The sequence below is a fragment of the Falco naumanni genome, assembly GCF_017639655.2.
Source record: "Falco naumanni isolate bFalNau1 chromosome 24 unlocalized genomic scaffold, bFalNau1.pat SUPER_24_unloc_1, whole genome shotgun sequence".
Taxonomy (NCBI): Eukaryota; Metazoa; Chordata; class Aves; order Falconiformes; family Falconidae; genus Falco; species Falco naumanni.
The window spans coordinates 19,021-33,163 of record NW_024427353.1 but is presented as its reverse complement, the minus strand read 5'-3'; the positions used below and the strand labels follow the sequence as shown (position 1 = coordinate 33,163).

Below are 14,143 nucleotides of genomic sequence, written 5' to 3'. Positions count from 1 at the left end.
CACAGGGATAGGGGTGCACAGGGTGCATGGCATGCAGGAATGGGGGTGCACAGGGTGCATGGCATGCAGGGGCGGGGTGCACGGCGTTGCAGCGGGTGCAGCACACAGGGATAGGGGTGCCCAAGGTGCATGGCATGCAGGAATGGGGGTGCACAGGGTGCATGGCATGCAGGGGCGGGGTGCACGGCGTTGCAGCGGGTGCAGCACACAGGGATAGGGGTGCACCAACACCCAGCATGGGCAGCAGGGGGGACACGGCACCACCCAGGTCGTCCCCTCATTAACAGCCTTATTCATTGCACCGTGGCATCGCCACGCAGCGATTGCAACCGCCACGCACGAGAGGGCTGGGAGTGTGTGTGTTGGGGGGGGGTCCCCAAGGTGATGGGGTCCCCAAGGTGATAGGGACCCCAAGGTGGGGGGTCCCAAGGTGATGGAGACCCCAAGATGGGGGGTGCCCAAGGTGGGAGATGCCCAAGGTGATGGGGTCCCCAAGGTGGGTGGTCCCCAAGGTGGGGGGGTCCCTGCCCCACGCCAGGCCACCGGTCCCTGGCTCTGTCACAGCACCCGAGCCCCACGCCGGGTCCTTCTGCCCAGCAACAGGTGACGAGGGACGGGGTGGCCCGGCCATTGGTGCGGGGGGAGCGGTGGCACCCCTGGGTGCTGGGTGCCGGACGGATGGGTGCTGCGGGCTGGAGCGGTGTCCCGCTGGCTGGGCTGCTCTGGGGGGCCCTGGCGGGGGCTGTCCCCCAAGGTAGGAGGTGACGGCGGGGTGGCAGGGCACGGGAGGGGGTGTGGTGTGCGGGGGGGGGGTGTGCACTAGTGCAAGGGGCTGTGCATGAGTGCACGGGGCGTGAGCATGAGCAGGAGGGAGCGTGCGCTAGTGCAAGGGGCTGCGTGCAAGTGGAAAGCACATGTATGTGTGTGTGCACAAGGCGTGTGCGCAGAGCGCGTGCCCGTACGCCGTGTGCATGCACGTGCAATGCATGTGTGTGCTTGCACAGTGCGTGTGCACACAGGGCGTGTGTCCTTGTGCAGCATGTGTGTGTGTGCAAGCATTGTGCGTGTGCAATGAGCACACATGCAGGGTGCATGTCCTTGCACTATGTGCGTGCACACTCATTGCACGGCCAGTGCACATGTCCTTGCACCGTATGCTGCACGCTGAGCGCGCATGTCCTTGCACTGCGTGCATGCACACTCATTGCACGCCGAGTGCACATGTCCTTGCACCATGTGCATGCATGCCTGTTGCATGCCAAGCATGTGTCCTTGCACTGAGTGTGTGCGCACAGAGTGCGTGTGTGCGTGGCATATGCGGTGCACACACGTGTGGCACGGGTGCATGCATGCACATGCTGCCATTCACACACACGCACTCTGTGCGCACACACTCAGTGCAAGGACATGCGTGCTCTGCATGCAATGAGTGTGCACACACGGTGCAAGGACACACGCTCGGCATGCAACAGGTGTGCATGCACACAGTGCAAGGACATGTGTTCTGCGTGCAATGGACATGCACACACGGTGCAAGGACACACGTGCTCTGTGTGCAATGAGTGTGCACACACACATTGCAAGTGCACACGTGCTCTGCGTGCAATGAGTGTGCATGCACACGGTGCAATGACATGTACTCTGTGTGCAACGGGTGACATGTGCACGCGCACAGTGCAAGGACACAGGTGCTCTGCGTGCAATGGACATGCACACACGGTGCAAGGACACACGTGCTCTGTGTGCAATGAGTGTGCACACACACATTGCAAGTGCACACGTGCTCTGCGTGCAATGAGTGTGCATGCACACGGTGCAATGACATGTACTCTGTGTGCAGCGGGTGACATGTGCACGCGCACAGTGCAAGGACACAGGTGCTCTGCGTGCAATGGACATGCACACACACGGTGCAAGGACACACGTGCTCTGTGTGCAATGAGTGTGCACGCACACATTGCAAGGGCACACGTGCTCTGTGTGCAATGAGTGTGCATGCACACGGTGCAACGACGTACTCTGTGTGCAGCGGGTGACATGTGCACGCGCACAGTGCAAGGACACAGGTGCTCTGCGTGCAATGGACATGCACACACACGGTGCAAGGACACACGTGCTCTGTGTGCAATGAGTGTGCATGCACATGGTGCAACGACATGTACGCTGTGTGCAACAGGCGACATGTGCATGTGCACAGTGCAAGGACACAGGTGCTCTGCGTGCAATGAGTGTGCACACACGCGGTGCAAGGACACAGGTGCTCTGTGTGCAATGAGTGTGCACGCACACGGTGCAAGGACACACGTGCTCTGTGTGCAATGAGTGTGCACGCACACATGATGCAAGGACACACGTGCACACGGTGCAAGGACACAGGTGCTCTGCGTGCAATGAGTGTGCACGCACACATGATGCAAGGACACACGTGCACACGGTGCAAGGACACATGCACTGGGCATGCACGGCCGACGTGTGCACGCGCCCCGCGTGCTTGCACGTGCAACGGGCGTGCCCACAGCGCACAGGCCCATACGCCTCGTCCATGCCCGCGCCCCCTGCGCCCCCCGCCCCACTGCCCCCTCCCCGCAGAGCCCGTGGTGCACATCCTGGCCGAGGTGCTGTTCTGCCAGCCCGCCATGCCCTCGCTGGGGCTGGCGCTGGCCTTCGACGCCGACCAGCTCTTCTGGTTCGACTTCCCCCGCTCCCGCTGGACCCCCCAGCTCCCCGACACCCCCCCCTGGCCCCCAGCCCTGGAGACCCCTCAGCAGCTCCTCCGGGATGCCACGTTCTGCCAGGACCTGCGCCGCCAGCTCACCGCGCTGGCCACCGGCCACATGCCGGAGTCCAAGGGTAGGTGAGGTGGTGGCCCTGGTGGCCTCCAACCCTACGTGCCACTTGCCGCCTCGGTGCCACTGCATCCACTTCTGGCCATGGGCTGGGGTGGGGGGGATGTTTGGGGGGGTCAGGAATTGGGGGGTAGGGGGGGATGTGGTGGGTTGTGGTCGACAGCTCCGCATCTGCATGGAGACCAGTGCACGGAGCGGTGGCCCGTACTGGGACCAGTACCGTTCCGTGAGCCCTACGCCCAGCGTGGTGCCACCCCGGAGGGATGGGATCCACCCCGGGGCGGGGGGGGATCTGCCGGGGTGGGAGCCCAGGGGAACCTCCTGCAGCCGGGCTGGGGTGATCCCGGACACGGGCTGGGGGGTGGATCCGTGGGATCCTGGAAGGATCCTGGAAAAGCCCTTGGAGCCCATCGAGCCAACGGGTCCCCGGGGGTGGTGGCCAGCAGGTGGGGGGGGGGGGGGGGGAGGGGGTTGTGCCCCTGTGCTCTGGCAGGAGCGATCCCATAGGATCCCCCCCCCCCTCCTCCCCCCTTCCCCTCCCCCCCAGGCATCCCCATGGCCGACGTCTTCCCGGTGCAACCGTTGCGGTTGGGTGAAGCCAACACGCTGGTGTGCGTGGTGGGCAACATCTTCCCGCCGGCGGTGGACATCAGTTGGCAGCTGGATGGGGTCCCCATCACCCAGGGGGTCACCCACACCCCCTACACCCCTACGGCCACCCTGGCCTTCACCCGCTTCTCCTACCTACGGGTGACCCCCGCCGCCGGTGACGTCTACGCCTGTGTCATCACCCACGAAGGGGACAACTCCTCCGTGGTGGCCTATTGGGGTGAGCGTGGGGGTGGAGGAGGGGAGGGGGGAGCTGGGGGCACCGAGGCTGGCTGTGACCCCCCCTCGCTGTGTCCCCCCTCCCCGTAGTACCCCAAGAACCCGTCTCCTCCGAGGAGCTGGAGACGGCGCTGTGCGGTGCCGCCATGGCGCTGGGCATCCTGCTGGCACTGCTGGGCATCGCCATGATCCTGGCGGCACAGCGCGGCGCACGCGGTACGGGACCCTCCCGGGACCCCCGGGGTGGGGGAAGTGGGGGGGGGGGGGGGGAGGTGAGGAGGGGGCTGTCACCAACTCCCCTTTTTTATATCCCCCCCCCCCCCCCCCTTCCAGGTTGAGCGCAGGTGCAGGAGTGGTGGCGGTGGCAGCGGTGGTGGCAGGGGGGGCATCGTGTGTGTCCCCCCTCCCCCCCATCTCCCACAGCAATTAAACCCCTCGTCGGTGGCTGCGCCCCGTGTCCTGGTGTGTGTCCCCCCCCGCCCCGGGCCATGGCAGGAGGGGGTTGGGGGCTCGGTGGTGGCTTCTCTGATGTCTAATATCGGGGTTCAGCTGGATCCCACCCCCCTTCCAGAGCCCGTCCCAGCAGGCGTGCCTCAGTTTCCCCGTTGTAAAAGGATGGGGGAGTGGGATGTGGCTTCTCTGCTGGCTGATATTGGGGTTCAGCGGGATCGCCCTCCCCAAAGAGCCACCCCCAAGGGCTGTGCCTCAGTTTCCCCACTGGGGAAGGGCGTTGTGGGGTTCCCGCTGTGCCAGGTGGTGCACGAGGGGGTGCACGGGGCGTCGGATGGGGAATATGTGGGGAAACTGCACAGGGGCATTGCATGGTGCGTGGCACAGGACGTTGCGTGAGGGTGTTGCACGGGGACGTTGCACGGGGACATTGCACAGGGGTGTTGCACGGGGATGTTGCACAGGGGCAATGCATGGGGTTATTGCACAGGGGTGTTGCATGGGGATGTTGCACAGGGACGTTGCACGGGGACATTGCACGGGGACGTTGCACGGGGGATGTTGCACGGGGATGTTGCACGGGGACGTTGCATGGGGATGTTGCACAGGGACGTTGCACGGGGACATTGTATGGGGATGTTGCATGGGAACATTGCACGGGGACGTTGCACGGGGACATTGCACGGGGATGTTGCACGGGGATGTTGCACGGGGATGTTGCACAGGGACGTTGCACGGGGATGTTGCACAGGGACATTGCACGGGGGACATTGCATGGGGACATTGCACGGGGACGTTGCACGGGGACATTGCACGGAGACATTGCACGGGGACATTGCACGGGGACATTGCATGGGGATGTTGCACAGGGATGTTGCACGGGGATGTTGCACGGAGACATTGCACGGGGATGTTGCACGGGGATGTTGCACGGGGATGTTGCACGGAGACATTGCACGGGGATGTTGCACAGGGATGTTGCACAGGGACATTGCACGGGGACATTGCACGGGGACAATGCACAGGTATGTTGCATGGGGACGTTGCACAGGTGAGGGACAGGCACAGGGACACGTGTGTGGCATGTGGGGGACACGGCACCCACCTGAGTTAGGGGTCCCTCGTTTGGGTTGTGAGGTCTGACAGGTCCCGGTCCTGGTCCTGGATCTGGTCCCAGTCCTGGATCTGGTCCTGGTCCTGGTCCTGGTCCCGGTCCTGGTCCTGGATCTGGTCCTGGTGCCAGACCTGGATCTGGTCCCAGTCCTGGATCTGGTCCCAGTCCTGGTCCTGGATCTGGTCCTGGTCCTGGTCCTCATCCTGGATTTGGTCTCAGTCCTGGTCTTGGTACTGGTCTGGGTCCCAGTTCTCGTCCCGGTCCCAATTTCGATCCTGGTCCTGGTCCCGGTCCCAGTGCCAGTCCTTGTCCCAGTCCTGGTCCCTATCCTGGGTCTGGTCCCAGTCCTAGTCCTGGTCCCAATCCCGATCCTGGTCCCAGTCCCGATCCTGGTCCCAGTCCCGATCCTGGTCCCGATCCCGATCCTGGTCCCAGTCCCGATCCTGGTCCCAGTCCCGATCCTGGTCCTGGTCCCGATCCCGATCCTGGTCCCAGTCCCGATCCTGGTCCCAATCCCGATCCTGGTCCCAGTCCCGATCCTGGTCCCAGTCCCGATCCTGGTCCTGGTCCCAGTCCCGATCCCGATCCTGGTCCCAGTCCTAGTCCTGGTCCCAATCCCGATCCTGGTCCCGATCCCGATCCTGGTCCTGGTCCCAGTCCCGATCCTGGTCCTGGTCCCGATCCTGGTCCCGGTCGCGATCCTGGTCCCAGTCCCGATCCTGCTCCCCCCTCCCCCCTGCGTGGCCACACACGGACCAAACCGAGTTCCCATCCTGATGAGGGGGGTCCCCCCCTCCCCCCCCTCCCTTGGTCCCCACCCCTGGGTCCCTTTGTCCCTGGTGGCCCCCACCGGCACGGGGCGGGGGGGGGGGGCTCCCTGTGCTCCCACCGCTCCCAGTTTGGAGGCAGAAGCGTTACTGGGAGGGATTAACGCTCCACTCCACGCGGAAGTGGTGGGGACAATGTGGGGGGGGGGGCTCACATGAACCCCTGGGACCCCGGGATCCCACCCCACCTTTGGGTGGGGGGTGGGGGGGTGGCAGGGTCCCCATAGGACGGTCCCAGTGCTCCCAGTTTGGAGGCAGAGGCTTACTGGGAGGGATTAACGCTCCACGCGGAAGCGGTGGAGGGAATGGGGGGGGGGGGGTGTGTCTCACATGAACCCCTGGGACCCCAGGGTCCCAGTCCACCTTTGGGTGGGTGGGTGGGTGGGTGGGGGGTCCCCATGGGACGATGACCCCGGGGTGGGGGGTGCCACCCCACAGCCACGCCATGTCCCGCTGGTGGCAGCCACCCCAGTGTCCCGCTCCGGCAACTGGTGACGCTGGTGCGATGGTGGCCCCCATTGGGTGTCCCCCCACCCCCACCCTGGGGTGGGGTGCTGGGGGGGGGACACGGGTGGCCCTGGGGGACAGAGCGTGCCTGGAGACCCCTGTCATGCTGGTGCTGCTGGGGGTGGCCCTGGGTGCCCGGGGGGCAGGTGGGGGCTGCAGATGGGGGGGGGGGGCGGGGGGGTTGGGGGGGGGCGGGGCTTGGGAGGGGGGGGTGGACTGCGAATGGGGGGGCGGGGGGATCCTGGGGGACTGGGGGGGCATTGGCAGGGGGGAGCTGCGGATGAGGGGGGGATCCTGAGGGATTGGGGGGGGGGGGCTTTGGTGTGGGGGGGGCTGCGGATGGGGGGGGGATGTGGCGGGGGGGGCCTGCGGATGGGGGGGGGCGGGGGGGGCTTTGGCAGGTGGGGCTGCGGATGGGGGGGGATCCGTGGGGGGGATTGTGGGGGGCTTTGACGGGGGGGGGCTGCGGATGGGGGGGGAGAACCTGAGGGATCGGGGGGGGGGGCTTTGGTGTGGGGGGCTGAGGGATTTGGGGGGGGCTTTGGTGGGGGGGCTGCGGACGGGGGGCAGTTGGGGATGCTGGGGGGGATTGGGGGGGCTTTGGCTGGGGGGGTTGCGGATGGGGGGGGTGTCCTGAGGGATTTGGGGGGGGATTTGGGGCGGGGGGTCTGGGGGGGGAGGAATCCTGGGGGGGGGGCTTTGGCATGGGAGACCCTGGGAGTGTGTGTGGGTTGTCTCTGCCCTGGGGGACCTTGGGGACAGTTGGGGGGGGCTCAGCCCTGGGGGACCCCAGAGATGGTTGGGGGGGCTCAGCCCTGTGGGACCTTGGGGACAGTCTGGGGGGGGGCAGCCCTGTGGGACCCCAGGGTCATTTTGGGGGGCTCAGCCCTGTGGGATTTTGGGGATGGTCAGGGGGGGCTCAGCCCTGGGAGACCCCTGGGATGGCTGGGGGTGGGGCTCAGCCCTGAGGGACCTTGGGGACAGTCTGGGGGGGCTCAGCCCTGGGAGACCCCTGGGATGGTTGGGGGGGGGCTCAGCCCTGAGGGACCTTGGGGACAGTCTGGGGGGGCTCAGCCCTGGGAGACCCCTGGGATGGTTGGGGGGGGGCTCAGCCCTGTGGGATTTTGGGGACAGTCAGGGGGGGCTCAGCCCTGGGAGACCCCTGGGATGGTTGGGGGGGGGCTCAGCCCTGAGGGACCTTGGGGACAGTCTGGGGGGGCTCAGCCCTGGGATGGTTGGGGAGGGGCTCAGCCCTGTGGCACATGGGGTAGTCGCGGGGGGGCTCAGCCCTGGTGGGTGTTTGGGACGGTTTGGGGGGGCTCAGCCCCATGGCTGTGGGGTGACCTCATGGGGACCCCAGGCCACTTTGGAGACGTTGGGGCTTGACCCAAGTGGGGGCCAAGAGTGAGGGGGAGGATGGGGGGGACAGCTGGGGGGAATGGGGGGGGTGGGCGGGGGGAGATGGGGGGGGAGGAGTGGAGTCAATTGGGGGACAGATGGAGGGATGGAGGTGGATGGTGGTGGAAGGACATGGGTGGAGGTGGATGGATGGATGGAGATGGATGGAGATGGGTGAAGATGGAAGGACATGGATGGAGATGGATGGATCGATGGAGACAGATGGAGATGGATGGAGATGGATGGAGGTGGAAGGACATGGATGGAGATGGATGGAGATGGATGGAGGTGGAAGGACATGGATGGAGATGGATGGAGATGGATGGAGGTGGAAGGACATGGATGGAGGGATCAAGGTGGAAGGACATGGATGGAGATGGATGGATGGATGGAGACAGATGGAGATGGATGGAGGGGGAAGGACATGGATGGAGGGATGAAAGTGGAGGGACATGGATGGATGGAGATGGATGGACGGATGGATGGAGGTGAAAAGACATGGAGGGAGATGGATGGATGGAGGCAGAAGGACATAGGTGGGAGGGATGAAGGTGGAAGGACATGGATGGAGGCAGATGGATGGATGGAGATGGATGGAGATGGATGGAGGTAGAAGGATATGGATGGAGGCAGATGGATGGATGGAGATGGATGGAGATGGATGAAGATGGAAGGACGTGGATGGAGGTGGATGGAAGGATGGAGATGGATGGAGATGGATGAAGATGGAAGGACGTGGATGGAGGTGGATGGATGGATGGAGACGGATGGAGATGGATGGAGATGGAAGGACATGGGTGGAGGCAGATGGAAGGATGGAGATGGATGGAGATGGAAGGATATGGATGGAGGTGGATGGATGGATGGAGATGGATAGGGATGGATGGAGATGGAAGGACATGGGTGGAGGCAGATGGAAGGATGGAGATGGATAGGGATGGATGAAGATGGAAGGACGTGGATGGAGGTGGATGGATGGATGGAGACGGATGGAGATGGATGGAGATGGAAGGACGTGGGTGGAGGCAGATGGAAGGATGGAGATGGATAGGGATGGATGAAGATGGAAGGACATGGATGGAGGTGGATGGATGGATGGAGACGGATGGAGATGGATGGAGATGGAAGGACATGGGTGGAGGCAGATGGAAGGATGGAGATGGAGAGGGATGGATGAAGATGGAAGGACGTGGATGGAGGGGTGAAGGTGGAAGGACATGGATGGAGGTGGATGGATGGATGGAGACGGATGGAGATGGATGGAGATGGAAGGACGTGGGTGGAGGCAGATGGAAGGATGGAGATGGATAGGGATGGATGAAGATGGAAGGACGTGGATGGAGGGATGAAGGTGGAAGGACATGGATGGAGGTGGATGGAAGGATGGAGATGGATGGAGATGGAAGGACGTGGGTGGAGGCAGATGGAAGGATGGAGATGGATAGGGATGGATGAAGATGGAAGGACGTGGATGGAGGGGTGAAGGTGGAAGGACATGGGTGGAGGCGGATGGAAGGATGGAGATGGATGGATGGAGGCGGATGGAGAGATGGAGATGGACAGAGGGATGGGGACAGGCAGACATGAATGGAGGCACCGGGCTGGTCCGAGACCCCCCCATGTGATCCCCCTCCCCTCCCCCCCCCAGGCGCCTTCCTGCTGCACATGGCCAGCTCCTGCTCGCTGGCGCCCAACAGCTCCCTGCTGGACTTCCAGCTCACCCTGGTCTTCAACAAGAACCCGCTGGTCTGCTACGACCCCGACGCGCGGCGCTACGACCCCTGCGACTGGGGGCTCCTGCACCCCTTTGCCACCGTGGTGGCCTCGGGCCTCAACAACGGCACCGGCTGGGTCGAGCGTGCCGAGGCGCGGCGCTGGGCTTGCCGCGACCTGGCCCCCCGCGTCTGGGCCACCACGGCGCTGCGGCGGAGTGAGAGCCCGCGGCGCGGGGCGGTGTGCTGAGGGCGTCGCGTGGGCGCGCTGCGTGGGGGCGTTGCATGGAGCGTTGCAGGGGGCTGTTGCGTTGCATGGAGAATTGCATGGAGCATTGCATGGGGCTGTTGCATTGCATGGAGCGTTGCATGGAGCGTTGCATGGGGATGTTGCGTTGCATGAGGGTGTTGCATGGAGCGTTGCAGGGGGCTGTTGCGTTGCATGGAGAATTGCATGGAGCATTGCATGGGGCCGTTGCATTGCATGGGGGCGTTGCATGGAGCGTTGCATGGGGATGTTGCGTTGCATGAGGGTGTTGCATGGAGCGTTGCAGGGGGCTGTTGCGTTGCATGGAGAATTGCATGGAGCATTGCATGGGGCTGTTGCGTTGCATGAGGGTGTTGCATGGAGCGTTGCAGGGGGCTGTTGCGTTGCATGGAGAATTGCATGGAGCATTGCATGGGGCTGTTGCATTGCATGAGGGTGTTGCATGGAGCATTGCAGGGGGCTGTTGCGTTGCATGGGGATGTTGCATTGCATGAGGGTGTTGCATGGAGCGTTGCAGGGGCTGTTGCGTTGCATGGAGAATTGCATGGAGCATTGCATGGGGCTGTTGCGTTGCATGGGGGCGTTGTATGAAGCGTTGTGTGTTGCTTGACACGGGGCTGCTGCATTGCATGTGGGTGTTGCATGGGGCCATTGCATGGAGCGTTGCATGGGGCTTTGCATGGAGTGTTGCACAGGGATGCTGCATTGCATGGGGTGTTGCATGGAGCGTTGCAGGGGGCTGTTGCGTTGCATGGAGAATTGCATGGAGCATTGCATGGGGCTGTTGCGTTGCATGGGGGCGTTGTATGAAGCGTTGTGTGTTGCTTGACACGGGGCTGCTGCATTGCATGTGGGTGTTGCATGGGGCCATTGCATGGAGCGTTGCATGGGGGCGTTGCATGGAGCGTTGCATGGGGATGTTGCGTTGCATGAGGGTGTTGCATGGAGCGTTGCAGGGGGCTGTTGCGTTGCATGGAGAATTGCATGGAGCATTGCATGGGGCTGTTGCATTGCATGAGGGTGTTCCATGGAGCGTTGCAGGGGGCTGTTGCGTTGCATGGGGATGTTGCATTGCATGAGGGTGTTGCATGGAGCGTTGCAGGGGCTGTTGCGTTGCATGGAGAATTGCATGGAGCATTGCATGGGGCTGTTGCGTTGCATGGGGGCGTTGTATGAAGCGTTGTGTGTTGCTTGACACGGGGCTGCTGCATTGCATGTGGGTGTTGCATGGGGCCATTGCATGGAGCGTTGCATGGGGCTTTGCATGGAGTGTTGCACAGGGATGCTGCATTGCATGGGGCTTTGCATGGAGTGTTGCACAGGGATGCTGCATTGCATGGGGTGTTGCATGGAGCGTTGCAGGGGGCTGTTGCGTTGCATGGAGAATTGCATGGAGTATTGCATGGGGCTGTTGCGTTGCATGGGGGCGTTGTATGAAGCGTTGTGTGTTGCTTGACACGGGGCTGCTGCATTGCATGTGGGTGTTGCATGGGGCCATTGCATGGAGCATTGCATGGGGCTGTTGCATTGCATGCAGCGTTGCATGTTGCTTGGCATGGGGCTGTTGCATTGCATGGAGGCGTTGCATGGAGTGTTGCACAGGGATGTTGCATTGCATGAGGGTGTTGCATGGAGCGTTGCATGGGGCTGTTGCGTTGCATGGAGAATTGCATGGAGCGTTGCATGGGGCTGTTGCGTTGCATGGGGGCGTTGTATGAAGCGTTGTGTGTTGCTTGACACGGGGCTGCTGCATTGCATGTGGGTGTTGCATGGGGCCATTGCATGGAGCGTTGCATGGGGCTTTGCATGGAGTGTTGCACAGGCATGTTGCATTGCATGGGGTGTTGCATGGAGCGTTGCATGGGGCTGTTGCATTGCATGGAGTGTTGCATGGGGATGTTGCGTTGCATGGAGCATTGCGTGGAGTGTCGCATGGGGTACTGCATGGGGTATTGCACAGGGGTGCTGCAGAGCGCGTTGCATGGGAGCATTGCACGGAGCGTTGCAAGGGGACATCGCTCTGCACATTGCACGGGGATATTGCACGGGGCTTTGCACGGACGCATTGCAGAGCACGTCGCATGGGGACCTTGCACAGGAATGTTGCATTGCACGGGGACGTGGCAGGGGGACATGGCATGGGACGGGGAGGGGGCTCCCCCCGGCCCTGACCACCCCCCCTCCCCCCCCCCAGCGCCCCCCCAAGCCCTCATCACCGCCTCCAAGACCAACAACGCCCACGCTCCCGTCCTGCTCACCTGCCACATCTGGGGCTTCTACCCTGCCGAGGTGACCGTCATCTGGCTGCACAACGGGGACATCGTGGGCCCCGGCGACCCCCCCCCATCTCTGCCACCCCCAACGGCAACTGGACCTACCAGACACAGGTGACCTTGATGGTGGCCCCGGTGGCCGGGGACACCTTCACGTGCTCGGTGCAACACGCCAGCTTGGACCAGCCCCTCTTGGTGGACTGGGGTGAGTGGTGGGGGTGGGGATACCCCCCCCCCCCCTCCCCATCCCAACCTGGGATGCTGGGGGTCCTTGTCACATCGCTGCTCACTCCCACCCTGTCCCCACAGGTCCCGGTTTGTCCTTGGGGTTGATCTTGAAGGTGGCGGCGGCCACCGTGATGATGGTGTTGGGGCTCAGCTTCTTCATCGTGGGTGTCTATCGCTACTGGGCCAGGCCACCGGCACCGGGTGAGGGGTCCAGGAGGGGGGGACAGGGACAGTGGCTTGGGGGGGGGGGCATGGGGACAGTGGCCTGGGGTGACACGGACCCTCCTCACCTTCTCTACCCCCCCCTTGCAGGTTACACTCCCCTCCCGGGACACAACTACCCCGCAGGTAACGGCACATCCAGCCTGTCCCCATGCCCTGTCCCCAAGTGGCCTGGCATCCCCTCTGCCACCCCCTGTCCCCCCCAGGCAGCATCTGAGGACCCCCAGGACGGTGACCTCCTAGCCCCGACGGTGTGTCCCCTCCACCCCATGGCGTCCTGGTCACCCCCATGGTGTCCCCCCACCCTGTGTCCCTGTCACCGCGGGGGTGATGCTGCGGCGAGGACAATAAAGATGCTCCGGGGTGGCCTGGGGCCGTGAAGGGGTCGTTTGTCACCGGGTCCCCGTGTTGTCACACATAGGGGGGAAGGGCTGTGGGGTGGCACTGGTGTGGTCACGCGTGGGGGACGTCGTGTGCTGGGCACGAGGGACACCGGCCATGAGGGACATAGGGCACGAGGGGCTTCGTGTGCCAGGCACAAGGGTCACCAGGCACGAGGGTCATGGGGGACACGGGGCACAAGGGACGTGGGGACACGGGGGACACGGGGCACGAGGGGCTTCGTGTGCCAGGCACGAGGGTCACCAGGCATGAGGGTCGTGGGGGACATGGGGCACAAGGGACGTGGGGACATGGGGGGCATGGGGCACAAGGGACACAAGGGCACAAGGACACAGGGACATGGGGCACGAGGGGCTTCGTGTGCCAGGCACGAGGGTGACCAGGCACGAGGCACACAGGGCGTGGGGGTCATGGGGGACATGGGGCACAAGGGACGTGGGGACACGGGGGACACGGGGCACAAGGGACACAAGGGCACAAGGGACACAGGGACATGGGGCACGGGGGGTATGAGGGACATGGGGGCACAAGGGACACAGGGGACATAGAGCACGAGGGACATGGGGCACGAGGGGCTTCGTGTGCCAGGCATGAGGGACACGGGGCAGGGGGGTCATGGGGGACACGGGGCACAAGGGACGTGGGGACACGGGGGACACGAGGCACGAAGGACATGGGGCACAAGGGACATGGGGCACAGGGGACACGGGGCACAAGGGACACAAGGGCACAAGGGACACAGGGACATGGGGCACGGGGGGCACGGGGGGTACGGGGGACATGGGGGCACAAGGGACATGGGGGCACAAGGGACACAGGGGACACAGGGCACGAGGGACGTGGGGCACGAGGGGCTTCGTGTGCCAGGCATGAGGGACACGGGGCAGGGGGGTCATGGGGGACATGGGGCACAAGGGACGTGGGGACACGGGGGGACATGGGGACACAGGGGACATGAGGCACAAGGGACACAGGGCATGGGGGACACGGGGGGACATGGGGACACAGGGGACATGAGGCACAAGGGACACAGGGCATGGGGGACACGGGTCACAAGGGACACGGGGG

General features: G+C 63.9%; 2 protein-coding genes across 2 annotated transcripts; both read left to right on the top strand.

Moving 5' to 3' along the window:
* The first annotated feature begins 611 nt into the window (after positions 1-611).
* LOC121081978 (class II histocompatibility antigen, M alpha chain) lies at positions 612-4,124 on the top strand. Its single transcript, XM_040581308.1, has 5 exons — positions 612-754; positions 2,590-2,850; positions 3,394-3,675; positions 3,765-3,890; positions 4,008-4,124. The coding sequence occupies exons 1-5, from the start codon at positions 679-681 to the stop codon at positions 4,010-4,012; spliced, it is 750 nt and encodes a 249-aa protein (XP_040437242.1). The 5' UTR covers positions 612-678; the 3' UTR covers positions 4,013-4,124.
* A 2,447-nt stretch (positions 4,125-6,571) lies between these two features.
* On the top strand, positions 6,572-13,039 carry LOC121081979 (HLA class II histocompatibility antigen, DM beta chain-like). The gene is given in 7 exon segments (XM_040581309.1): positions 6,572-6,718; positions 9,619-9,900; positions 12,145-12,285; positions 12,288-12,428; positions 12,533-12,652; positions 12,764-12,799; positions 12,880-13,039. Coding segments are annotated over 7 exon segments (774 nt in total). The 5' UTR covers positions 6,572-6,675; the 3' UTR covers positions 12,891-13,039.
* The last annotated feature ends 1,104 nt before the right edge of the window (positions 13,040-14,143 follow it).